The sequence below is a fragment of the Trachypithecus francoisi genome, unplaced genomic scaffold (assembly GCF_009764315.1).
Source record: "Trachypithecus francoisi isolate TF-2019V2 unplaced genomic scaffold, Tfra_2.0 Lachesis_group18, whole genome shotgun sequence".
Lineage (NCBI taxonomy): Eukaryota > Metazoa > Chordata > Mammalia > Primates > Cercopithecidae > Trachypithecus > Trachypithecus francoisi.
The window spans coordinates 64999314-65025937 of record NW_022681463.1 but is presented as its reverse complement, the minus strand read 5'-3'; the positions used below and the strand labels follow the sequence as shown (position 1 = coordinate 65025937).

The 26624-nt window shown below is 39.3% G+C and overlaps 1 protein-coding gene across 6 annotated transcripts in view; it reads right to left on the bottom strand.

The window, feature by feature from the left end:
* NEK3 (NIMA related kinase 3) overlaps positions 1-26624 on the bottom strand; it is a 31299-nt gene that overhangs the window by 735 nt on the left and 3940 nt on the right. For 5 of the 6 annotated variants that reach the window (XM_033177630.1, XM_033177627.1, XM_033177629.1 and 2 more), the window contains 13 exons: positions 24936-25029; positions 24751-24848; positions 23166-23249; positions 21885-21952; positions 21706-21792; positions 18965-19019; positions 15279-15479; positions 14505-14577; positions 9072-9121; positions 4987-5089; positions 3669-3812; positions 3287-3421; positions 613-739 (listed from right to left, as the gene is read on the bottom strand). In XM_033177630.1, coding sequence (XP_033033521.1) covers positions 613-739; positions 3287-3421; positions 3669-3812; positions 4987-5089; positions 9072-9121; positions 14505-14577; positions 15279-15479; positions 18965-19019; positions 21706-21792; positions 21885-21952; positions 23166-23249; positions 24751-24848; positions 24936-25029 — 1319 coding nt within the window. The remainder of the gene's footprint in view (positions 1-612; positions 740-3286; positions 3422-3668; positions 3813-4986; positions 5090-9071; positions 9122-14504; positions 14578-15278; positions 15480-18964; positions 19020-21705; positions 21793-21884; positions 21953-23165; positions 23250-24750; positions 24849-24935; positions 25030-26624) is intronic. The other variant, XM_033177632.1, reaches the window with a different exon arrangement.

The following is a 26624-nucleotide window of genomic DNA, read 5'->3' as shown; positions in this document are numbered from 1 at the left end:
CTTCTTTGACTGTTTCTAACACTTTTAAAAATGTAAAACCTAATATATTAAAAAATAACAAGTTCAAGCTGAAAGGCTATAGGTGTAGGGCTCAATCAGGAATTTTATAATCATATTGTAAGGTATTACCCATCCCGGACAAAATATCAGGATATAAATACCCATTTATGATGTCCGGGCATGGTGGCTCACGCCTGTAATCCCAGCACTTTGGGAGGCCAAGGTGGGCAGATCACGAGGTTGGGAGATTGAGACTCTAACACGGCGAAACCCTGTCTCTACTAAAAATACAAAAAAATCAGCCGGGCGTGGTGGCAGGCACCTGTAGTCCCAGCTACTCAGGAGGTTGAGGCAGGAGAATGGCGTGAACCCAGGAGGCGAAGCTTGCAGTGAGCTGAGATCCCGCCACTGCACTCCAGCCTGGGAGACAGAGAGAGAGAGACTCCGTCTAAAAAAATAAAAAAAATTCCATTTATGATGAAAAGTAATATAAGAGATCCCTACCAAACCTGAAATTATCATGGTCTAATTTAAATCACACACACACACACACATACAAACACACATACACTCCACCCCCAGCTAAAGCTTTCTACACATATCACAACGTACGTGTCCTCCTCATCTAGCCCAGGCTCAAGTCGCTCTGGATCCAAAATGACAGAATTGTGACCTCCGTCGACACTGTCCGATGCTTCTGTTTCTTCAGACAGGGGGCCTTTCAAGAACCCTTCTGAACCTTCAGGAGATATTAACAGAAAATATGCCAATTTAAACAGTATTTACTTATTCCATGCAGTTTGACTAAAATCTTCCATAAGCTTGCTGGCTGAGGACAATGCCATGTCCCATTACTCTTGTGTAGTGTCTCCCCATATTACCCAACCCCAACATGATTGTGGGCATAAAACAGGCCGCGGAAGCAGAAGCACCAGGACATGGACTAAATTTATAAACGGAACTTTCTTTATTCTTTTTTTTTTTTTTTTTTTTGAGGCGGAGTCTCGCTCTGTCGCCCGGACTGGAGTGCAGTGGCCGGATCTCAGCTCACTGCAAGCTCCGCCTCCCGGGTTTACACCATTCTCCTGCCTCAGCCTCCCCAGTAGCTGGGACTACAGGCGCCTGCCACCTCGCCCGGCTAGATTTTTGTATTTTAGTAGAGACGGGGTTTCACCGTGTTAGCCAGGATGGTCTAGATCTCCTGACCTCGTGATCCGCCCGTCTCGGCCTCCCAAAGTGCTGGGATTACAGGCTTGAGCCACCGCGCCCGGCTATTCTTTTTTTTGAGTCAGGGTCTCACTCTGTCACCCAGGCTGCAGTGCAGTGGCATGATCATGGCTCAGTGCAGCCTTGAACTCCCAGGCTCAAGAGCTCCTCCTACCTCAGACTCCCAAGTTGCTGGGACTAGAGGCGTCCAGAACCATGCCTGGCTAATTTTTTTAGTAGAGGCAAGGTCTCGCTATGTTGCCCAGGCTTGTCTTGAACTCCTGAGCTCAAGCAATCCTCCTGTTAAAGCCTCCCAGAGTGCTGGGGTTACAGGCATGAGCCACCACACCCAGCCTATAAACAGGATTTTCTTTAAGTGAAAAAAAAAAACTCGGAAAATTACCATAAAACCCTCCCAATATAAGAATGTATATTAAGGCATTAAAAGTTACCTTTGAAAGTTGAGTTACAGTAATTTCTTTTTTCCTTTGAACTTTCTCCTCCCAATTTTTCACAATGGGGAGGAAGAAAAGTAGGAAACTGAAGGAAGACCATAAGCATGCTTAAAAATTTTTTCCAGGTGTAATTACTTTTAGATTTCTCACAAACAGCATGAAAAACACGGGCCGAATCTTCTAAAAGGCATTTCAAAATAGAACTATGATATAGTTTTTAAACAGGGACTTTCCTAAAATGACAAAGACTTTATCACTGGACCAGACAGAAAATCCTGGACCTAAAATTACAAAATTGAAATTCATAACCATTAACCCTCCTTAACATTTTCCTCCCATGCATTAGCGTCTTCTTAGGGCTTCCATGACCTTTTGTGCACAGTTCTATCTGAATGCATATATCACAGGGCACTATAATTCCTTATCAGTGTGCTGACCTCCCATGTAATGAACTCCTTCATCCTTAGGGAAAGAATTGTGTTTTATTCTTTTTTTTTTTTTTTTTTTTTTTTGAGACGGTGTCTGGCTCTGTCGCCCAGGCTGGAGTGCAGTGGCCGGATATCAGCTCACTGCAAGCTCCGCCTCCCGGGTTTACGCCATTCTCCTGCCTCAGCCCCCGGAGTAGCTGGGACTACAGGCGCCCGCCACCTCGCCCGGCTAGTTTTTTGTATTTTTTAAGTAGAGACGGGGTTTCACCGTGTTAGCCAGGATGGTCTCAATCTCCTGACCTCGTGATCCACCCGTCTCGGCCTCCCAAAGTGCTGGGATTACAGGCTTGAGCCACCGCGCCCGGCCGTGTTTTATTCTTTTTTTCATCTTAACCTATGTTAGGCATTCAATAAATACTGACCAAATAAACAAACACAACTAAATCGTTGCAATAAATATAGTCAGACTTGCCATACCATTACCTGCTCTACTTGGTATAATTTATCTTAGATCTTAACCTAGCAAGGTGGCTTAGTAATTAAATTATCATAATTATAATACACATACACACATACATATCTAATACAGACCACTGACCTAGATCCCTAAGGACAGTATTATAAAAAAATTATTTTACACAATGTTAGTAAAGATGTCTACTTTGATTTGTAAAAAAATTTACAAATCAAATCCTAATTGTTCATCCTTTTTGAGCTCTATTCAATGTAACAGAGTTCAGGTATACAGCAAAAGAAATCTTGGAGTTGTTGCTAAAGCAATGGCATATTTGCATGATAAAAATGGGCTCCTCTTCAAAGAAAGTAGTGGCAGGATTATGAAAATAAGCAAACAAATGAGCAAACAGAAGTCATGTAGCTCCATGAAAAATTTTAATTGTAGCTTAAGACTGGCTAGAAAAGATTAAACAACACCTAAAAATACAATGTTATGAATTATTTTACAACTTTGAAATCAAAGCGTTTCTGGGAGGAGGGAAACCCTTTGAATTGAGTTTTGAAAGATGAGAACATTTCTGTGGATGGATACTGGTGATGGCTGCACAACAATGTGGCATACTTAGTACCACTGAACTGCACGCTTTAAAAGGGTTCAAATGTAAATTTTATGTTATATATATTTACCACAATTTTCAAAAAGTTAAAGGGTTTCCAAGGTCACATACAGACATGAATTACCTGGTCTATATATTGTGTATGTTTGAAAGGCCAAGCTGAGATCAGCATTCTTAAGGAAGTTCAACAAAGTGTCAGGGGTCTCTCTGAGCCACTGCTTACGAGTAGTATTTTTGCTGTATTTTATTACAGAACCACCTAGTTGGAAAAAGACAAAAATTAGTGCCGAATAAAAAAAGATTTTTCAGCATGTACTTTCCAGATCATATTTTCAAGCAAAGTTAATTATATTTGACTGTTAACTAAAATCTACTTCATTCACCTGTATAAGCAATGCTCTGATGTGTGACGCCAAATACCCTTCACAGACATTAAAAGCCTCTAGTGCACTAAGTATTAGAAAAAGTTCTCTAGTAAAATAATAGTATTCAATCTGACTACTAACCTCTATCATCCTCTGCTGTTAAACTGGAGGTAAGTATGGATGCCTTTTCCAAAGCTGTAAGAGCTGTATTGGGTACATTTTTCTCCCACTGTCGTCTGTGAAGATTTGGTGAACTGGCTTTCCTCAGATGGACTGACTCATTACCTGATTTTAAAATGTAAAAAAGGAATGCCAAGCATGTTATTTTATGTATCCATCTCTGTCCACACAGAGACTATCTAACAACAATATGGAAGTGTTTCTTTTCTCTTTCAAACTCAGATCTATGTTTGAAAGATCAATGTTCTTTCCAATCTAAGTAGCAAAGGAAATTAAAAAAAAAATCCAAAATGAAAAGTTAAAATGAATCATTACAGTGACTGAGTTAAAAAAAAAAAAAACAAGGCAGGGCGCGGTGGCTCAAGCCTGTAATCCTAGCACTTTGGGAGGCTGAGACGGGCAGATCACGAGGTCAGGAGATCGAGACCACCCTGGCTAACACGGTGAAACCCCGGCTCTACTAAAAAAAAAGTACAAAAAAATTAGCTGGGCGAGGTGGCAGTCGCCTGTAGTCCCAGCTACTCGGGAGGCTGAAGCAGGAGAATGGCGTGAACCCGGAAGGCGGAGCTTGCAGTGAGCTGAGATCCGGCCACAGCACTCCAGCCTGGGTAGCAGTGCGAGACTCCGTCTCAAAAAAAAAAAAAAAAAAAAAAAACAATATGTAGGCCGGGTGCGGTGGCTCACGCTGGTAATCCCAGCAATCTGGAAGGCCAAGGCAGGCGGATCATAAGGTCAGGAGATCGAGACCATCCTGGCTAACACGGTGAAACCCCGTCTCTACTGAAAATACAAAAAAAAAAAAAAAAATTAGCTACTTGGGAGGCTGAGGCAGGAGAATGGTGTGAACCCAGGAGGCAGAGCTTGCAGAGAGCCGAGATTGGGCCACTGTACTCCAGTCTGGGCAACAGAGTGAGACTCCATCTCAAAAAAAATTAAAATAAGTAAAAAAATAATAATATGTATATACTTACATGTTACACATTGTGCAAGAATGAAGCCCTGGGAGGACTTACATACACACAGTATGCTATGCTTTTTAAGGTGGCTAGCACAATAAATACCACTGTTTCTAATAGCTCTTACTGATAAATGCTATTCTTTCTTTTGTTGTAGGTAAATAAAATATTTCTAAAACATTAAAAAAGTTACTAGATAAGCAAACAAATATCAGCTTGTACTCTTGTTTACGATACCTGAGACCTAGTAACATAAAAATTGGTATTCCCTCTGTACTTCCCAACTCCTCATCTAAGAAATGATTAGAATTTGAATAACTTACCTTTTTCTTCTCTGTTTACTCTTCTCAATGCACTTTCAACTACATTTTCATCAATGCCTTCCAAATCAGCATGGCTACCCTTTCTATCTTGTTCTTCCTCTTGCTTTAAAAGAGATTAACAATACAGATTAAATAATGCTTGAATTGCTACAAAAAACGTAAACAAATATGCAAAGTCAGCCATTTTAATTTCAAATAAAAATTAATGGATTAAAAAACATGCATAATCATAGAACCCCAAAGACATGTATATTAATAGCCATCTATATCTATATGTATTTAACATATATGTATATTAACAACCATAAACCTACATACATGTATATATTAATAGACGTATGCATTAATAGCCATCAATATCAATTATTATAAATACAAAGAGGATACGTTAAAATGACAGATATTTGACAGGTCTTTACTAAGGAAAAGAGTAATGAAAAATTTCAATATGGTTTGCTGTACTGGGCTTTACAAACTGTAATATGAAAATGAGACATTTTATAAAGTTGCCATATAGAATCAAAATATTCCCACTTAATTCAGTATCTTTCCAAATTATCTAAGTCCTTGACTTATTTCACGAAATACAGTAATACACTATCTAGTTTACTAAATCTGCATATATTTTGAGAAGGAGTACATATTGAATGCCTAAACAGTCCCAGGCAAAGAAGTTCTCAATTCTTTATTGAATGAATAAACAAACAGTAGGCTTGGGTGGCATGGTGGGTTTTCTTATTTCTAAGCAGTGGTTCTGAAACTTCTCTTCCCACACATGCAAGGAACATAAAAATCTGTCACTTAACAGTGGTGGTTCACTTATAGCAGCGATTTCAAAGCCTCCTACACTCAAGAACGACATCAGAATCTCGGAGGAGTAGTGGTGAGGGGCAGCTGTGAAAAGCCCCCCAGGGGATTCCAGTCTTTCCTTCCCATTGAGGATCACCACTTTCTGTGTCTGGAGTGGCCTCCCACGTTCCTCTGGGTGCTATTCAACTCTGCCTTCATTGCCATTGTCCTTTGCTGGCCTGCACACAAGTTTTCCTACCTCAGGTCCCTCATTCCCTGACCAACTTTTTGGCCTTTTCTCCATTTTGTTCACGTGTTGCACCCTTTTCATTTTGCGAACACATATTGCTGTGTCCACTACAGGTGGTATCAAACTATAGCTTATGGGCACAGATCATCTGCAAAGGGCACAAGGAAACATTTTAGGGGATGGAAATTCTTTTCTTTTTGAGACAGAGTCTTGCTGAGTTGCCCAGGCTGGAGTGCAGAAGTGTGATCATAGCTCACTGCGCCTCAACTTCCCAGGTTCAGGCAATCCTCTTGCCTCAGCTTCCCAGTAGCTGGGACTACAGGCATGTGTCACCATGCCCACCTAAAATTTTTAATTTTTTGTAGAGATGGGGTCTCACTGTGTTGCCCAGGTTGGACTCAAACTCCTGGCCTCAATCAATGCTCCTGCCTCCGCCTCCCAGAGTGTTGGTATTACAGGCGTAAGCCACTCTGCCCTGCCTGGAAGTTCTATAAGATGACTGTGGAAGGGGTTATATGGATGTTCAAATACCATCACCAAAATTTATCAAATTGTGCACAAAAATGGGTAAATTTTGTGTTATGTAAATTATATCTCAAAAAGTTGGAAAAAAAAAAAACAGACATTACAATGAAAAGAAAAAAAAGTATAGAAGTCTGTATTCCATTTGTAGCAACATAATGATGGGATGTTGTTATTTATTTAGAACTTATGGTTCATTCAAAAAATTTACAAGTTTAATTAGTAGTGCATTGCATGAAGAGAGCAATTTGTTGTCAGTACAACATCTTTTCCTTTTTGAATTGAAAGGTTAGGCCAGGCGAAGTGGCTCACACCTGTAAATTCCAGCACTTTGGGAGGCCAAGGTGAGAGGATCACTTAAGCCCAAGAGTTCAACACCAGCCTGGGCAACATAGTGAGACCTCATTCCTATAAAAAAATTAAAAAATTATCCAGGCATGGTGGTATGCACCTGTAGTTCCAGCTACTCAAGAGGCTGAGGTGGGAGGATCCCTTGAGCCCAGGAGGTCGAGTTTGCCATGAGTGGTGTTCATGCCACTGCACTCCAGCCTACGCAACAGAGAGAGAGAGAGAAGGAGAGAAGGAGAAAAAGAAAGGTTAACTGAAATACTGAAGAAAAAAATCAATAGTATACGATTTGCTAAGGGGGGTGTGACAACACTGAAACATGGATCAGTTGTTAATATCCACAGCTTTAGAGAAGTTTCAGTGTAAAAGAATGTCACAGTTGCCCAGGGCTAGACAGGATGAACAGGACCCCGAATGCCAGCCTGAAAATTGACTCTTGGGATAACAAGGAGGCACTACAAGGCATTGAACAGAAAAATGTTAAGATCTAAATAGTAATCTAAATGTTATTCAGCACAGCAATAAAAAGGAATGAAGTTTTGACACACAGAAGAACTTAAAAACATTATGTAAGTGAAAGAAGCCAGACATAAAAGGACAAATATTATATGATTCCCCTTGTATGAAATACTTAGAATAGGCAAATTCACACAAAGATTTGAGCAGCTACCAGGGGCTACCAGATTTGAGATTAGAGGCTGCCAGGGGCTGCAGTGGTAGAAGTGGGAGTTATTGTTTAACAGGTACAGAGTTTCTGTTTGGGATAATAAAAAGTTTTGGAAATAGATAGTAGTGATAGTTGCACAATACTATAAATGTAATTAACACCACTGAATTGTACACTTAGAATTGGCTAAAATGGCACATTTTATGTTATGTATATTGTACCACCATAAAAAAACAAAAAGCAGGCCATACGTGGTGGCTCACACCTGTAATCCTAGCACTTTGGGAGGCCAAGGCAGGCAGATCACATGAGGTCAGCAGTTCAAGACCAGCCTGGCCAACATAGCAAAACCCCACCTCTACTAAAAGACAAAAACTTAGCTGGGCATGGTGGCTCGTGCCTGTGGTCCTAGCTAACCAGGAGGCTGAGGCATGAGAATCGCTTGAACTCGGGAGGCAGAGGTTGCAGTGAGCCATGATCACGCCACTGCACTCCAGTCTGGGTGGCAGAGGGAGATTCTGTTTGAAAATAAACAAACAAACAAACCAAAAAGCAGCCATGCCCAATGGCTCACACCTATAATCCCAGCACTTTGAGAGGCTGAGGTGGGAGGATCACTTGAGCCTAGCAGTTCAAAGATGCAGTGAACCATGTTCATGCCACTGCACTCCAGCTTGGATGCCAAAGTGACACTCTACCTACAAAAAAAAAAAAAAAAAAGCCAGGATAACACAAGATTTTCATGACTGAAAGCAAGACAAAATTCTTTCACATCTGTATTGAAACCACTGTCATCAGTAATAAAAAATGGAGGCCGGGCGTGGTGGCTCACGCCTGTAATCCCAGCACTCTGGGAGGCTGAGGCAGGTACTCAGGAGGCTAAGGCAGGAGAATGGTGTGAACCCGGGAGGCGGGGCTTGCAGTGAGCCAAGATCGTGCCACTGCACTCCAGCCTGGGAGACAGAGCGAGACTCCGACTCAAAAAATAATAACAAATGGAAAAGTAAACAATAAATGGTGACCCAAAGTGGCTCAGCTGACAGTGCAGATGAACAGCTACTAGTTCTTTCACATACCAAAAGATGAAGGAAGAAGTACGTAAGCGGAGGGACCAGGTCACAGTCTTCCAAATATCTTACGGCACTTAAGGGTACCCAGTATCCAGGAGGTAGACATTTCATAAATGTAATTTTTTTTTTTGACATGGAGTTTCACTCTTGTTGCTCAGGCTGGAGTGCAATGGCGCAATCTCAGCTCACTGCAACCTCCGTTTCCAGGTTCACTTGATTCTCCTGCCTCAACCTCCCGAGTAGCTGGGATTATAGGTGCATGCCAACATGCCTGGCTAATTTTTGTATTTTTAGTAGAGACGGGGTTTCACCATGTTGGCCAGGCAGGTCTCCAACTCCTGACCTCAGGTGATCCACCTGCTTTAGCCTCCCAAAGAGCTGGGATTACAGGCGTGAGCCACCACGCCCAGCCTCATAAATGTAATTTTAAAGCACTTACCACTGTGCTTGCTTCATTTCCCAAAGTTATCCTGATTCTGCTGGGGTTTGCTTTTAAAAGAGAGAGAGAAGGTAGAAAGATAAAACACATAAAGGATCATCCTATTAAGTTCCTAATATGATCTGCATACAGCTGGAGAAGCGAGTGAGGTTATTAAAGGCAAAGAACCAAAGCTCTCTGATATCCTGAATAGGAATAACAAGCTTTAATCACCTAATAATACATCTCAGTTGTTGAAAGAGGTTATTTCCACTGTTTCATTCCTAAAGTTAAAATCTAAAAGTTAAAAGACATCTCCACTCACTTATGCCAACCCATTTAAGCACTAAGAGGTAACATACTCTGCATACTTAAGGTCATTATCCCCTTTGGTGCATGCTAGCTAGTGGAGTCTGTGCTTTTCCTGTCAGCTATCACAGCTGGTGGAATAGGTATCCCTAAGAAGAAGCGAGCTGTTTATTAACTCAGAAGAGACCAGCAGGAGGAGTCAGGAGAGATCCTGCAATTGATCCCTTTGGTAGGAATGGCTATGCCTCATTTGTCTCTGGCAGAGCTCTGTGGTTCATGTCCGTTATTCACTCAACATTTTAAAAAATTGCTATTGAACATGGATGATGATACACTGAGAATACAAGAGTGAGCAAGTTGGATGCGATCCCTGCCCTGTTCCATTTCATTGTTCTGGTCTGTCTACAGATTAAACTGGAGATGCCATCAGACGTATGGTCCCAGTTTGGTGGCATTTCTCTAACTACTTTATTCCTCTTTAGAAACTGTAACACTACACTTTTTTGGCCGGGTACAGTGGCTTATCCCTGTAATCCCAGCACTTTGGGAGGCCAAGGCAAGTGGATCACCTGAGGTCAGGAGTTTGAGACCAGTCTGGTCAACATGGTGAAACCCTGTCTCTACCAAAAAAAAAAAAAAATTAGCTAGGTATGGTGGCACACGCCTGTAGTCCCAGCCACTCTGGAGGCTGAGGCACGAGAATTGCTTGAGCCCGGGAGGCAGGGGTTGCAATGAGTCAAGATCGTACCACTGCACTCCAGCCTGGGAGACAGAGCGAGACTCTGTCTCAAAAATAAAATAAAGGTAATTTTAAAAAACCTACACTTTTCCAAACTACTTTGAAATTTTTCTTAGTCTCTTTTTTTCTTGCCCAGTATTTTAAAACTAATTTCCCACTACCTTGGGATGTGAACAAAAGCCACAGAATAACACCTATGCTAAAGCAAACTGGTAAAACAAAGGTAACTGGCTATCTCTTAACTAATGGAGAAAAGGTTGAGTTTTAAGACTGAAGGGTTTGCATCCTTCCAAAAACAACATTTAAAAGTTAAGTTTAAGAAAACAATACAGTTCTCAAAATGTTTCTTTTGTAGTATCTGCATATAACATTATGATAAAGAGCACCAGGCAATGGAGGTTTTGCAACATGTCCCAGCAGTGGGTGATCTCCCACACTTCTTAATTCTTCTCCTGTATTCTGTTCATAGCTACTAGCTCTGTTGGATTTCTTCAGAAGGAAATCACTGATGAGAAAGGAAAAGGAATAAAAATAGCTTTGAAAAAAATTCAGAGATAACAACTTCTAAAGAGAGAATAAATTAAATTTGCATTTTCTCAGGATAGACTATAGATGTATGAAAACTTCATGCAGCTATTATGTGGATGATTCACAACTTTGGAAAAGCCTCTGGTTTTTGTTTTTAATTAGGATATTTTATTGTTTAAGAGCAGTTTTAGGCCAGGCACAGTGGCTCAGGCCTGTAATCCCAGCACTTCGGGAGGCCGAGGTGGGGGGATCACCTGAGGTCAGGAGTTCGAGACCAGCCTTACCAATATGGTGAAACCCCATCTCTACTAAATTCAAACAATTAGCCAGGCATGGTGGCACATGCCTGTAATCCTAGCTACTTGGGAGGCTGAGGCGAGAGAATTGCTTGTACCTGGGAGGCAGAGGTTGCAGTGAGCCGAGATTGTGCCATTGCACTCTAGCCTGGGCAACAAGAGTGAAGCTCCATTTCAAAAAAAACCAAGCAGTTTTAGGTTCACCGCAAAACTGAGTTATGAGTACAGTCCCATATACCACCTGTCCCCACACACACAGTACCTCCCCAATACCAACATGCCGCTCCTTTACAGTCAATGAGCCTACTCTGACACATCACTACCACCCAGCACCCAGAGTCCACAGTTTACATTAGAAAAGCTTCTCTTTTAACCTAGAAGAAATGGATAAATTCCTGGACATATACACTCTCCCAAGACTAAACCAGGAAGAAGTTGAATCCCTGAAGATACCAATAGCAGGCTCTGAAATTGAGGCACTAATTAGTAGCCTACCAGTCAAAAAAAGTCCAGGACCAGATGGATTCACAGCTGAATTCTACCAGAGGTACAAGGAGGAGCTGGTACCATTCCTTCTGTAACTATTCCCATCAATAGAAAAAGAGGGAATCCTTCCTAATTCATTTTATGAGGCCAACATCATCCTGATACCAAAGCCTGGCAGAGACACAACAAAAAAAGAGAATTTTAGACCAATATCCCTGATGAACATCGATGCAAAAATCCTCGGTAAAATACTGGCAAACCGAATTTAGCAGCACATCAAAAAGCTTATCCACCATGATCAAGTGGGCTTCATCCCTGGGATGCAAGGCTGGTTCAACATATGCAAATCAACAAACATAATCCAGCATATAAACAGAACCAAAGACAAAAACCACATGATTATCTCAATAGATGCAGAAAAGGCCTTTGACAAAATTCAACAGCCCTTCATGCTAAAAACTCTCAATAAATTCGGTATTGATGGAACGTATCTCAAAATAATAAGAGCTATTTATGACAGACCCACAGCCAATATTACACTGAATGGGCCAAAACTGGAAGCATTCCCCTTAAAAACTGCCACAAGACAGGGATGCCCTCTCTCACCACTCCTATTCAACATAGGGTTGGAAGTTCTGGCCAGGGCAATCAGGCAAGAGAAAGAAATACAGGGTATTCAATTAGGAAAAGAAGAAGGCAGATTGTCCCTTTTGTTTGCAGATGACATGATTGGATATTTAGAAAACCCCATCGTCTCAGCCCAAAATCTCCTTAAGCTGATAAACTCCAGCAAAGTCTCAGGATACAAAATCAATGTGCAGAAATCACAAGCATTCTTATACACCACTAATAGACAAACAGAGAGCCAAATCATGAATGAACTCCCATTCACAATTGCTTCAAAGAGAATAAAATACCTAGGAATCCAACTTACAAGGGATGTGAAGGACGTCTTCAAGGAGAACTACAAACCACCACGCAATGAAATAAAAGAGGACACAAACAAATGGAAGAACATTCCATGCTCATGGACAGGAAGAATCAATATCGTGAAAATGGCCATATTGCCCAAGGTAATTTACAGATTCAATGCCATCCCCATAAAGCTACCAATGACTTTCTTCACAGAATTGGAAAAAACTACTTTAAAGTTCATATGGAACCAAAAAAGAGCCTGCATTGCCAAGACAATCCTAAATCAAAAGAACAAAGCTGGAGGCATCATGCTACCTGACTTCAAACTATACTACAAGGCTACAGTCACCAAAACAGCATGGTACTGGTACCAAAACAGAGATATAAACCAATGGAACAGAACAGAGCCCTCAGAAATAATACCACACATCTACAACCATCCGATCTTTGACAAATCTGACTGAAACAAGAAATGGGGAAAGGATTCCCTATTTAATAAATGGTGCTGGGAAAATTGGCTAGCCATAAGTAGAAAGCTGACACTGGATCCTTTCCTTACTCCTTATACAAAAATTAATTCAAGATTGATTAGTGACTTAAATGTTAGACCTAAAACCATAAAAACCCTAGAAGAAAATCTAGGCAATACCATTCAGGACATAGGCATGGACAAGGACTTCATGTCTAAAATACCAAAAGCAATGGCAACAAAAGCCAAAATTGACAAATGGGATCTAATTAAACTAAAGAGCTTTTGCACAGCAAAAGAAACTACCATCAGAGTGAATACGCAACCTACAGAATGGGAGAAAATTTTTGCAATCTATTCATCTGATAAAGGGCTAATATCCAGAACCTACAAAGAACTCAAACAAATTTACAAGAAAAAAACAAACGACCCCATCAAAAAGTGGGCAAAGGATATGAACAGACACTTCTCAAAAGAAGACATTTATGCAGCCAACAGACACATGAAAAAATGCTCATCATCACTCGCCATCAGAGACATGCAAATCAAAACCACAATGAGGTACCATCTCACACCAGCTAGAATGGCAATCATTAAAAAGTCAGGAAACAACAGGCGCTGGAGAGGATGTGGAGAAATATGAACACTTTTACACTGCTGGTGGGACTGTAAACTAGTTCAACCATTGTGGAAGACAGTGTAGCGATTCCTCAAGGATCTATAACTAGAAATACCATTTAACCCAGCCATCCCATCACTGGGTATATACCCAAAGGATTATAAATCATTCTGCTATAAAGACACATGAACACGTATGTTTATTGCAGCGCTATTCACAATAGCAAAGACTTGGAACCAACCCAAATGTCCATCAATGACAGACTGGATTAAGAAAATGTGGCACATATACACCATGGAATACTATGCAGCCATAAAAAAGGATGAGTTCATGTCCTTTGTAGGGGCATGGATGCAGCTGGAAACCATCATTCTCAGCAAACTATCGCCAAGAACAGAAAACCAAACACCGCATGTTCTCACTCATAGGTGGGAATTGAACAATGAGATCACTTGGACACAGAGGAAGGGGAACATCACACACCGGGGCCTGTTGCGGGGTTGGGGGAGAGGTAAGGGATAGCATTAGGAGATATACCTAATGTAAATGATGAGTTAATGGGTACAGCACACCTACATGGCACATGTATGCATATGTAACAAACCTGCACGTTGTGCACACGTACCCTAGAACATAAAGTATAATAACAATAATAATAATATATATATATAAAAGAAAAGCTTCTCTTTTCAAAAAGTCTGTTTACATGATGGTTCTTCAGAAACTTGGGATACATTTTCCTACAAGATTAGTGCCATATTTTCCTGGACAGATTCTCAGGTCAGCCCACAGAAGAAGCCTTCTACCTGACCTACACAACAAGCCAGAGAAAATATGGTACTAATAATGACGGCATCATCTTTCCGTCATTAAAATATCCAAAACTAGGCTTTTTAAAATCCCAATTGTTTCAGGGATCAAAAAGGACAGTATTCATTACAGAATTACATCTAAAATAACAAAAAGAAAATGTTCATTTGAGGAGTATCTCTGATAATCATCTCTAATAACTTAAAAATTATGTATTTCTTTTCTATTATAGTATATTTTTAAAAGAGCACTTAACAAAAAATACTCCGTCCAAAATTCTTACTTTTTTTTCTTGGTGTATTATGCTTCGAATTTTTTATTTCTTCTAATACCTCCTCACCATATTCCATGATGATCTGAAATTTAAAGTTGAGAATTTAAAGATGTGAAAACATGTTTTTCTATAGATACTGCTGTGATGTCATTTCATCAGCAGCATTTTCAGCACAATAATATTTCAAGTTGAAAAACAAAAGTGCCACTTAAAAAAGTACATATACGCCGGGCATGGTGGCTCACACCTGTAATCCCAGCACTTTGGGAAGCCGAGGCGGGCAGATTGCTTGAGGTCAGGAGTTCGAGACCAGTCTGGCTAACATGGTGAAACCCTGTCTCTACTAATACAAAAAAATTAGCCGGACATGGTGGTGTGCGCCTGTAATCCCAGCTACTTGGGAGGCTGAGGCAGGGAAATTGCTTGAACCAGGGTGGTGGAGGTTGCAGTGAGCTAAGATCATGCCACTGCACTCCAGTCTGGGCGACAGAGCGAGACTCCATGTCAAAAAAAAAAGTACATATAATTTAGATAGACAAATGCAGACATTTATATATGTCTAAAGAAAAGTCTGGAAGGATATACAAACTGTGATTATACTTGGGCAATAGCATTGTTGAGGGGAAAAGAGGAAGGAAAGGAGGTTTTAATTTTTTGTTTTTTAATATACTTCTGTACCATTTGGATTTTGATGAGCACATGTAATGTGTAATGTTAAAAGATAACAAACCATTTTACCATACACTTGAAAGCTGTTCACAGCCAATCCAACACAGATCATACCTCGGGGGGTAAGCACTTCTGGACAAGCCGAGCTATGATGCCTTGAGAGAGAAGCGTTGTAGCCGAGGGGCGATGTGAGGGATTCCTTTTAAACATCTGCTTGACTAGGAACTGAAGTTCGTAAGAGTAATGAGACGGCAGTGGACTGATGGACCCTTGACACACTTTGAGGATAAGATTTTTCCAACTATTTGCCTGAAACTGAAAAGAAAAATTGAACTTTACAAGCAGATGCAGGGGAAGAAATGGAAGTAAGAAACTACCAGTTATGTTAATTATTTTAATTTTATAAACATATCTGCTATCTGGTCATTTTTCTTTCTAGAGGTGTCCTTAAGACACTATTATATAATCTTAAGGTGGTTTAGGAGAAAGTCAAACATGAATGGTAAAAACCGTTGCCATCTAGAAAAAGTATTTCCATCAATGCCTGCTTTGTCTACCTTATTAGTCCTAATGATTTTGCAGATATACATTATAAGTATATATTGAAAATCAAAGTAATATATACATATGGCCTTTTAAAACATCAAATGATGCTAAAAGGTTTATAATAAGTGTAATATCCCTTTGCTCTGCCCCTCCCCAGAAACTGCCAGGCCTGCTCCATAGCAACATGCACTTCAGACTTTTCTAGTTTTCTACAGGTGGTTTTTTGGCTTGAGTGCAATGGTGCAATCACAGCTCACTGCATCCTTGACCTCCCAGGCTCAAGCGCTCCTCCCACCTCAGCCTCCCAAATAGCTGGGACTACAGGCATGTGCTACCATGCCCAGCTAATTTTTTAATTTTTTTTTTTTTTTTTTAGAGGCAGGGTCTTGCTATATTGCCCAGGCTGGTCTTGAACTCCTGGGCTCAAACGATCCTCCCACTTTGGCTTCCCAAAGTGCTGAGATTACATGCATGAGCCACTGCACCTGGCCACACTTTTCCAATTTTAAACTTCTACTGCAAAATCCTTTTTAACCATTCCTGTCATTAAAGCAGCTATTAAAATTTGACGAGTAACACCGTGGGATATACAATGACAGACTGGAGTAAACTTTTTAAAGTTTTCAATGTATAATAAATACATCGGAACTAACATTAGATGTCAGCCTTGGAAATGCTTATGAAAGAATGTGTTAGCATTCTACCTTGGAAGTGTATTGCCCTAATACCTACGTGATGGGTTGACAGGTGCAGCAAATAACCACGGCACACGTTTACTTATGTAATAAAGTTGCACACTCTGAACACGTACCCCAGAACTTAAAATAAAAATTTTTTTAAAAGATATTTTATTAATTCGTTGCTAGTTACATTTGAAAATGTTTTCTGCTGATCTGTATATTATGTTTTTATTTATGGTATCTTTAAAATTTAGTATAGTCAAATTTATTCCTTAATAATTTCTGCTTGTTGAATCTTGCTTAAGAAATGTTTCTATACCTCAAGGCTATGTTAGATGTTAATTACAGTTTGGTGTATATGGAAGCTTTTTGTACTATCTTTGTAATTTTTCTGTAAATCTAAAACTGTTTTAAAATTTAAAAGAAGTTTATTTTCAAAAAAGTATATTGTCCTATGAATAAAAAATGCAAGTGAATATATGAAAAAGAAAAATCAACATGTAACAAAGGACAAATGCTGATAATGACAAATACTACTGAATCTGCTTTGCCTCCGGCTTTTTAACCATTACACCAACTATCTGCATTTCCTAAAGGTTTGAGAACAACTTTTGTCTTCGAGCAGACAAGGGATGACAGATCTCGTGCCAAATATTCTGGGCACTATAGTCCTTAATACTCATTCTTGCTAGAAAAAAGAAGAATGTGTACATGTAAGTTATGAAAAAAGATACAATCAGGGAGTAAAGAATTAAAAGATGTTGGAATTTTAAAAATAATTTTATTTGTAGACTATAGTGGTTCTCAACTTGGGCTGTACATTGTAATCACCTGTTTTAAAAACAGTAATGCCCAGGACATTTTCAGAGATTTTATTTCAATCACTGTGCTGTGGGCCTAGGCATCAGCATTTTAAAGGTTCCGCAAGTTGTTCTAACTCTGTAGCTATCGTTATAAACCACTTATATTCAAAGATAACCTCTCATTAATACCAGGTGTCTTCAGTTTGAGTTACTTTCATCTGGTAGTGGTGACGATTGTTTCTCAACCATTCACCCTCTTCTGAGCTCTATGTGCCCTCAAGTACATCTGTAAAAAAGTCAACTTTCAATCTGTGCCCAAAGAACAGAATTTATTTCTATGCAAAGCTAAGAACTAATAGGAATTAGCCCTGCAGTTGTTGTTTTATGTAATTAACTATGGCTGAACAAGCGGGACAAGTTATTTAACCTTTTTTTGGTTCATATTTTTAAAAATATCTTGAAAAAACATATAATAGGGCAAAGTCTATGTTTTCATGATATTTCAGTTAGAGAGGAAACTCATATGATAAGTGAAATCTAACTGCAAAAAGCTGTGAGGAAAAACATGATGCAGCCACTCTTGCAAAGTTTGGTGCTTCCTGAAAAAGCTAAATACAATTCCCATATGACCCGGCAGTTCTGCTGCTAGATATAGACCTCAAAATTTGGAATCAGGGACTCTAACAGATACTTGTACACCATTGTTCATAACAGCATTATTTACAACAGCCAAAAGACAGAAACAACTCAAGTGTCCCTCAACAGATGAATGGATAAACATGGCTATACACTCAATGGAATACTATTCAGCCATAAAAAGGAGTGGAATCCTGATAGATGTTATAATATGAGTGAACCTTGAAAACACTGTGCTAGTGAAATAAACCAGACACAAAAAGGCAAATGTTGTATAATTCCAGTTGTATGAAATATCTAGAATATCCAAATTCATGAGGCAGAAATTAGACTGGGGGGCTGGGGAAAGGGAAGAAATGGGGAGTAACTGTTTAATGGGTACAGAATTTCTGGTTGGGGTGATGACAAAAGTTTTACAAAGAGATAGTAGTGGCTGGGCATAGTGGCTCACACCTGTAATCCCAGCACTTTGGGAGGCCGAGGCAAGTGGATCACCTGAGGTCAGAAGTTTGAGACCAGCCTGGTCAACATGGGGAAAATACAAAAAAATACAAAAATGTCTCTAGTAAAAACACACACACAAAATTAGCTGGGCATGGTGGTATGCACCTGTACTCCCAGCTACTTGGAAGGCTGAGGCAGGAGAATCACTTGAACCCAGGAGATGGAGGCTGCAGTGAGCTGAGATCACGCCACCGCACTCCAGACTGGGTAACAGGGCAAGACTCCGTCTCTAAAACAAAACAAAACCCCCAAAGAGATAGTAGTGATGGTTGCACAACATTGTGAATGTAATTAATGACAATGAAATGTATACTTAAAAAATGGATACAATGGCAAATTTTGTATGTATCAAAATAAAAAATTAAGAATAGCAAAAAGAAAGAAAAGAGGAAAAGAGAAAGAAAAAGTGAGAGAGAAAGGTTATGTATTTCACAGCAAAACTAAATAATGGAAATTTCCTATTAGTATATGCTACAAAATTAACTCAGGGCAGATGACTGCACTGGAAACATATACAAACTTTTATAATGACTTCATCCTAGGGAAGCAAACTACCAACTAGAATCTGTCACATTATTAGGACTCAGCTAGATATGACAAGCTGCCTTTTCCATTTTGCACCCATACTTACTGGATGCCTAAGGGTACAGAGTTCATACAGAATGCATCCCAAGGACCAGATGTCACTGAAAGCATAAAGAAGCAATGTAATCACAAGTGGGTTATGTATTTTCTAGTACAAAAAATAATTTCTTACCTTTAATAAGAATAGATATCACAAGTAATTCCCAGGTATTAAAACATATAATTTTGGTCTAACACCTAGATACTTCCTAAGAGTAATGTTCACAATAAAACTCTCTGCTCTTCAATCCCCACCCCTTCAAATCAAGGCAGTTAAAATATCACTTCAGTAGCATTTGGGAATTCAGTAGCAAGAGCGAGTATTTGCGGACTCAGATGATCACAGCTGGAAGGACTCTGGAAGGCATCCAGTGCAGCTTCTATTCCCACCACCCTGGACACAGCACCCAGCCTTTGATCACATCTCCTGCTGGGCAGCTCTCTACTTTCCACACAGTCTGCTGGATGGCTCTAAGGGATAGGATTCTTCCTTTCTTTTTTTTTTTTTTTTTGAGACGGAGTCTTGCTCTGTTGCCCTGGCTGGAGTGCAGTGGCGCAATCTCGGTTCACTGCAAGTTCCGCCTCCCGGGTTCACGCCACTCTCCTGCCTCAGTCTCCCAAGTAGCTGGGACTACAGGCACCCGCCACCACACCTGCCTAATTTTTTTTTGTATTCTTTTCAGTAGAGACGGGGTTTCACCGTGTTAGCCACGATGGTCTCGAGCTCCTGACCTCGTGATCTGCCGGCCTCAGCCTCCCAAAGTGCTGGGATTACAGGCACGAGCCACTGCGCCTGGCGCCATTTTCTTTTTTTTAAGGGATGGGGTCTCACTGTGTTGCCCAGGCTGGAGTGCAGTGGTTACTCACAGGCATGATGTCACTGTACTGCTGCCTTGAACTCCCAGGCTCAAGCAATCCTCCTGCCTCAGCCTCCCAGGTAGCTGGGACTACAAGCACACACCACCAGGCCCAGCTCCTCCAGACTTTTCTAAATGATATTCTTTTCTATTTTAATTAATGATTTTTACCAACTATTTCCTCTTTTAGTTTTTTTTTTATTTCAAATCTACAGAAAAGTCGCAAATGTCCACATGCCCTTATCTAGGTCCCCCAATCATTCTCATTGGCCATGTTTGGGTGCTAATCTCCCTCCTCTATATCTATCTGAATCTCTAGAAAAAAGGTTGCAGGCCGGGCCTGGTGGTTCACACCTGTAATCCTAGCACTTTGGGAGGCCGAGGTGGGCAGATCAGAAGGTCAGGAGTTCAAGACCAGCCTGGCCAATATGGTGAAACCCCATCTCTACTAAAAAATATAAAAATTAGCTGGGTGTAGCGGCAGGCGTCTGTAGTCCCAGCTACTCAGGAAGCTGAGGCAGGAGAATCGCTTGAACCCATGAGGCGGAGTGCAGTGAGCCAAGATTGTGCCATTGCACTCAAGCCTGGGCAACAGAGTGAGACTCTGTCTCAAAAAAAAAAAAAAAAAGAAGGTTGCAGATATCAAACACTTCATCCCTACACACATCAGCATGTATCTCCTAAGAACAAAAACGTACACTTTCCTTCATAAACACAATACTGTTATCACATCCAAGGAATTTAATCTCAATTCAGTAACATTATTTAATATTTACTGCATACCCAAATTTCCTCAATTGTCCCAACAAGTCCCTGTGGAGCTGTTTTGCCCCCATTCAGTCCATTCTCCTCTTTAAGAAACCTATTTAGTACAGATTGTCATACCCTTTTCAGAAAGCAAGTCAGCATAAAGTAACAACAGCCTTTTGGTGTTTCTCCTTCTAGGAATCCACACCAAGAATGTGATATAAAACAAGGACAAATTTATACACAAAAGGTATGTTAATTACAGCACTGTTTATGAGACTGAAATCTGGAAATATAAGGCCAACAACAGAGGAATTACTAAGTAAACTTTGGAAGCGCCATATAGTAAAATATATGCAGCCATTAGAAAATTTATGAAGAGTTTAAGTATGTGGGGAAATGACTATAATATAAAATGACAAAAGCAAATTATATATAAAATATATCAACCACCTTTAGGGGGAAAAGTGAATGAAGAAAAAAACATGGCAGTTGGGAAAAGTGTGTGATTTCCATGTCCTTTCTTACAGGTCTATTTCCAATCTTCCCTGCACATCCATCCCCACAATGGGCACATATAACTCATATTCAGAAAAAAATACTGCATTTTAAATCATTAAGATCTTCATACTAACCTCCTTCAATCAATTTACCTATCAACCAAGTACTTATAATCTAGCCCTGTAAATACCAACTCAATGACACAATCTATTGATTATCAAATGTTGCTGTACATTGGAATCACCCAGTGATCTTGAAAAATTACTGATGCCTGCTTCTCACCCTTTGCCATTTTGATTTAATTAGTGTGGATGCAACCTGGGATTTGGGATTTTTGTAAGTGGGAGCAGCAAAGTTTGGGAACCACTGATATAATTCATACCGTCCCTAGAATGACTGGCCTTTCTTTCAGCATTTGCTCCTCTCAGGTATAATTAATAGCAATTGGAAAACTATTACTTTTATCTAGCAGCCTAGCAATATAGATTAGAAATATAGATTCCAGACTGCTTTCAGATATATTTTTTAGAAACCAGTATGATCCATGCATCTATTTTGAAGTGACATCAGACTCTTGTATCGTCTGCAGGCTAAAATGCCTGTCACCAAATGGGCACCCTTACATCAAATATGCAGCACTCACCTTTTATTGTTATAAGGCAGGTTTTCCCAAATTTCTGGAGGCACATAATAAGGTGTTCCCACATAGGTACAAGCAAATGCCATCTGACTAAAACCAAAAAAGGGCAAAGAATGATTACAGAACATTCCTGAAAATGGATGTTTTGATTACTGTCACTACCGTAGAACAGATATACATACTTGGAGAGAAGACGGGCAGACCCAAAGTCTCCCAATTTCACTTTTCCATTTTGAGTGAGGAAGATATTCTGCATTTAAAAAGAAGAACTCAGATTATGTCTTCCATCATCGAACATGAGGCAGATAAGCTGTCTTCCAAAGCCTGCTGATGACGGAGATCAAGGGTAGAAATGCTGACAGCTGAGTCCCAGAGTGGAACACAAAACACCAAGATCCCCTCTTGACAGCTAGACATTCCCCTGCATGGAAACTCAGGATGAGTGCTTCAAAATCTAACAAGTAAGTTTTAGGTTGTACCAGCAGACTCAATCGACCCGATGAGAACCTGTGTCAGGGTGATGCCACATGGCAGGCCCAGGTGTCAACCGTTTTCCATCTGAGAACACATGGACTTAGTAAGTGGTCACTAAAAGAGAGCTAGGACACATTAACATACACAGTCACGTGCTGCATAACCGTATTTCAGTCAACAAGGGATGGCATTTATGACAATGGTCCCAGAAGACTACAATACCATATTTTTACTGAACTTTTTCTACGTTTAAATACACAAATACTTACCATTGTATTACAATTGCCCAAGAAATTCAGTACAGTAACATGCCGTACAGGTTTGTAGCCAAGAAGCAACAGGCTACACTATATAGCCTAGGTGTGTAAGAGGTTATACCATCTAGGTTTGTGTAAGTACACTCTACGATGCTCACACAACAAAATCACCTTACGAAGCATTTCTGAGTACCTGTCCCCCATCACTAAGTGATGCATGACTGTACTACTACAGAGATTTCAATGACTTTTTCTCAGGTATTACCTTATTTGGTTAGTATAAATATTAAGTAAAAGGGTACAAAGTTTCAGTTAGGACAAGTAAGTTCCAGTGATCTGTTGTACAACATGATGACTATGGTTAATAATAATGCATAGAATACTTAATACTTAATAATGCATAGAATACTTAAAAAGTGCTGAGAGTGATCTTAAATGTCCTCACCACAAAGAAATAATAAGTATGTGAGGTGATAGATATGTTAATTACCTTGATTTAATCATTTTACAATGTGTGTGTATATATATAAAACATCATGTTATACATCATAAATACACATTTCTGTCAATTATATTTTAATAAAGGTGGGCAATATTTTAATTTGAAAAGTAAGTAACAAATATTAGGCTGACAAATATTCCTAAACAAAAAAGTCCCAAAATGTATGGGATAACACAGCAAAATTACTGATTTAGTTTTTTTTTTTAAGTCCAAAAATGTACTCCACCCACCTTGGACTTGATATCTCTGTGTAGCACACGTTTCTTGTGAATGTGATTTACTCCAAGGCACATTTGGGTAAACCAATAAAGTATCTGTAAGAAAAAGGTATGCAAAATCTTCAAGAATGCAGTAACTGGCTCATATTAACCTAAAATTCCAGAGAATCATCTCTAGGCCTTAGTTGACTAGGATTTTACATAATGTGAGTACAGAACTCCTGTAAATTACATAGTTCAACTAAGATTCAGTGTTACTTGGAGAAATTCAGAAAAGCTGTGACTCCCATATTCCATCATCTTATGCATGATCCAAATAGCAATTTATTTTAGTAAAACTTCCACTTATATTTTTCTTATATTCAACCAAATAAAAGTATTCTTAAATGTTTATATAAAGGTAGTTCACCAATAACAAATACACTACAGCTTTTCTAGTGTAATCATTATGTTGGATTTTCATTTACTTTTGCAGAATATCTATATGGTAACATTAAAATATTTCATTATATTATAAATAATCCTTTGAGGTCAATAGCTCCTGCTTATAAGTCCAAGGTCAACAGTACCCAGAATTTCTAGGTGTCTTGAGGGCCTACAGTTAAATGTCAAATTAATTTTGTTTTCACTTTTGCTATGGAGATTCTTCCAGCTGAAGCCAAGGTTGACTTCCTTCTACAGAACCCATATTTTTAATAATACAATTTCTAAATGTATAATATTTATTTACATACTTTCATAACATGCTATAACCTAAATCAAACTAAGCCTCAACAGAGCAATTTAAGTATTTACCATAGCCAATTCATTAAAAAATATTTACTATGCAATTTTCCACTAAAAAGGCAGCAAGTCTTAGACTGAAGGGACCACTTCAAGCTTTAGGAGGAAAAAGATTGAGAATAGGTACTCCCAAGAAACAGAAATGGTAAGCTTCATTCTTCTGATGTTTTAGTAATACAAAATAAAATAGACCTGTCTCCTAAAAATTTCAGTACAATAAAAATCAAGATTTTAGGCCGGGTGCGGTAGCTCCCGCTTATAATCCCTGCATTTTGGGAGGCTGAGGCGGGCGGATTCACGAGATCAGGAGATCGAGACCATCCTGGCTGACACGGTGAAACCCCGTCTCTACTAAATATACAAAAAATTAGCCAGGCATGGTGTTGGGCACCTGTAGTCCCAGCCACTCAGGAGGCTGAGGCAGGAGAATGGCATGAACCCGGGAGGCGGAGCTTGCAGTGAGCCAAGATCGCGCCACTGCACTCCAGCCTGGGCAACAGAGCAAGACTCTGTCTCAAAAAAAAAAAAAAAGAAATCAAGATTTTAAATATCTAGCACAAAATTTGGTGATACAATCTTGAAATTATTCTAAACATGAAAGTTTTATTTCTTAATAATTTACATAGATTTTACTTCCTAAAACCATTTCAGGCAGGCATATCCTGGGGACAGTGAGTGGTAACACCAATACAGAAATCAGTCATTTCTATTTACCTTCTCAGGTAATTACAGATATCAATGTTTTTGTTTTAACTAGTTTATGAGAAAAGTGGCTTCTAAACCTTGAGAGAAACTATGTAAGTCAATCTCTTACCATGTCTTCAGGAAATAACTTTCCTTTTTGCTGTTTAATCTTTTGCATTAGATCCCCTCCATCACAGTATTCCATCACAATATACAAGTGTCCTTCAGCTAAAACAGATACAAGCTCTTTAGAAAAGCTGTAGTGGCTATAAATCAAATTCAGAAAAGCACATATCTGGGGGAATTCATATTTACCTTCAAATGATTCTTTGAAGGCAACAATATTGGGGTGTTTCATTTTGGCTAAAAGAACAGCCTCCTTTCTAGAATTCTGTGTATTAGAGAAAGACTAGAAAAACATTTTAAATAAGCATAAATTTAATACTGCATTTAAAATAGATAACTTTACAATAATATAGTGTACATGATACTTCAATGCTAGATGCAGTTTTATAACACTACACTTTGGCTCAACTTAAATTTGTCAAATGACAAGAGAAAATGCATGGTGATTTTCCAACGCTGGCTACATTTTCATGCTTGAGCTGACCCCTTCCTTGTACTTTTATTTTCTTTTTTCATTCCTTACACATACAGAATGTAAACAGTTTTAATATCAGCCTAAGCATCACCTGACTTAGAAAGTCAGTATACCATCAAAAATAGTGTATCTTTTTGATGACTTGTGATATAGAAAAAAAGAAATGTTTTATCCTAAATGAAAAAAAAAAAAAAAGGTGGGGGGGATTTCATGTTTTGACTGTCTGCAATCACTTAGAGGAGTCCACTGGTCCAGATAAAAAAAGAGTATGCTGGTGTATTATTGCATCAAAGATGAACAGAGATGGCAAGCAAAGTAAATTTCCAAAACCATTTATCCCTAACTTACTCTATAAGGATGAAATTCTGAATGGTTTATTTTACAATCAAGAAATTGTCATTGTTAGTTGGGTCTGGTGGCTACCCTCCCCAGTGGCTGGGACTATACTACACCTATAGTGTATACTACACCTATAGTCCCAGCCACTGGGGAGGCTGAGGTAGGAAGATCACTTGAGCCCAGGAGTTTGAGCTGCAATGAGCTATGCTCGTGCCACTACACTCCAGCCTGGGCAATAGAGCAAAACTCCATTTATAAATTTAAAAAAAGAAAGAAAAGAAATCGCCATTGATTGTGTAGTAACACAAGGGTTCTCAGACCAGCAGCATCAGCACCAACTGGGAACTTATTAAAAATGTAAATTCACATGCCCACCTGGCCCTACTCAATCGGAAGCCTGGGGGTGGAGAAGAATAGCAATCCATGTTTTAACAAGCCCTCCAGCTGATTATGATGCTCACTCAAGTTTGAAAATCACTGAATGAAGTCAAGAATACAGTGGGAAAAAAATACCTAGCACTCTGAGACCTTTATTAGAATGTGTTTTTTAAAAAATTGATCCAAAACATTATGACATAGTCTTCATGTAATGAATTCTTTCATAGGACAACTATGATACATAGTAATGGTCTACAAGGAAATAAAACCTATAAACTGATCCACAAAGTAGGTTTACTGGTACCAAAGGTTAGCATTTGTTCTTCATTGTATTTTTATGATCCTTTTTCATTAATATCGCACCTGAGTTGCTTTGGCAACGATTTCCTACACCATAAGGTATACAAAAGTAGAAGTTATTACCAATTATTTGCTGAAATAAAATTAGCAGTAATTGCCTCCAAAACTTTTACTGTTTTTCTCCCATTGTTAATTACAATATCCTAAGAACCACATATAATATATTGAGCCCTTGTAAAGCTAACGAATAAACCAATTCTATCTTTTGCATGAAGGAGAAATTCCATGTTAAAACTAAAAAACTTATTATTTATTTATTTACTTTTTGAGACAGAGTCTTATTTTGTCACCAAGGTTGGAGTGCAGTGGCACGATCTCAGCTTACT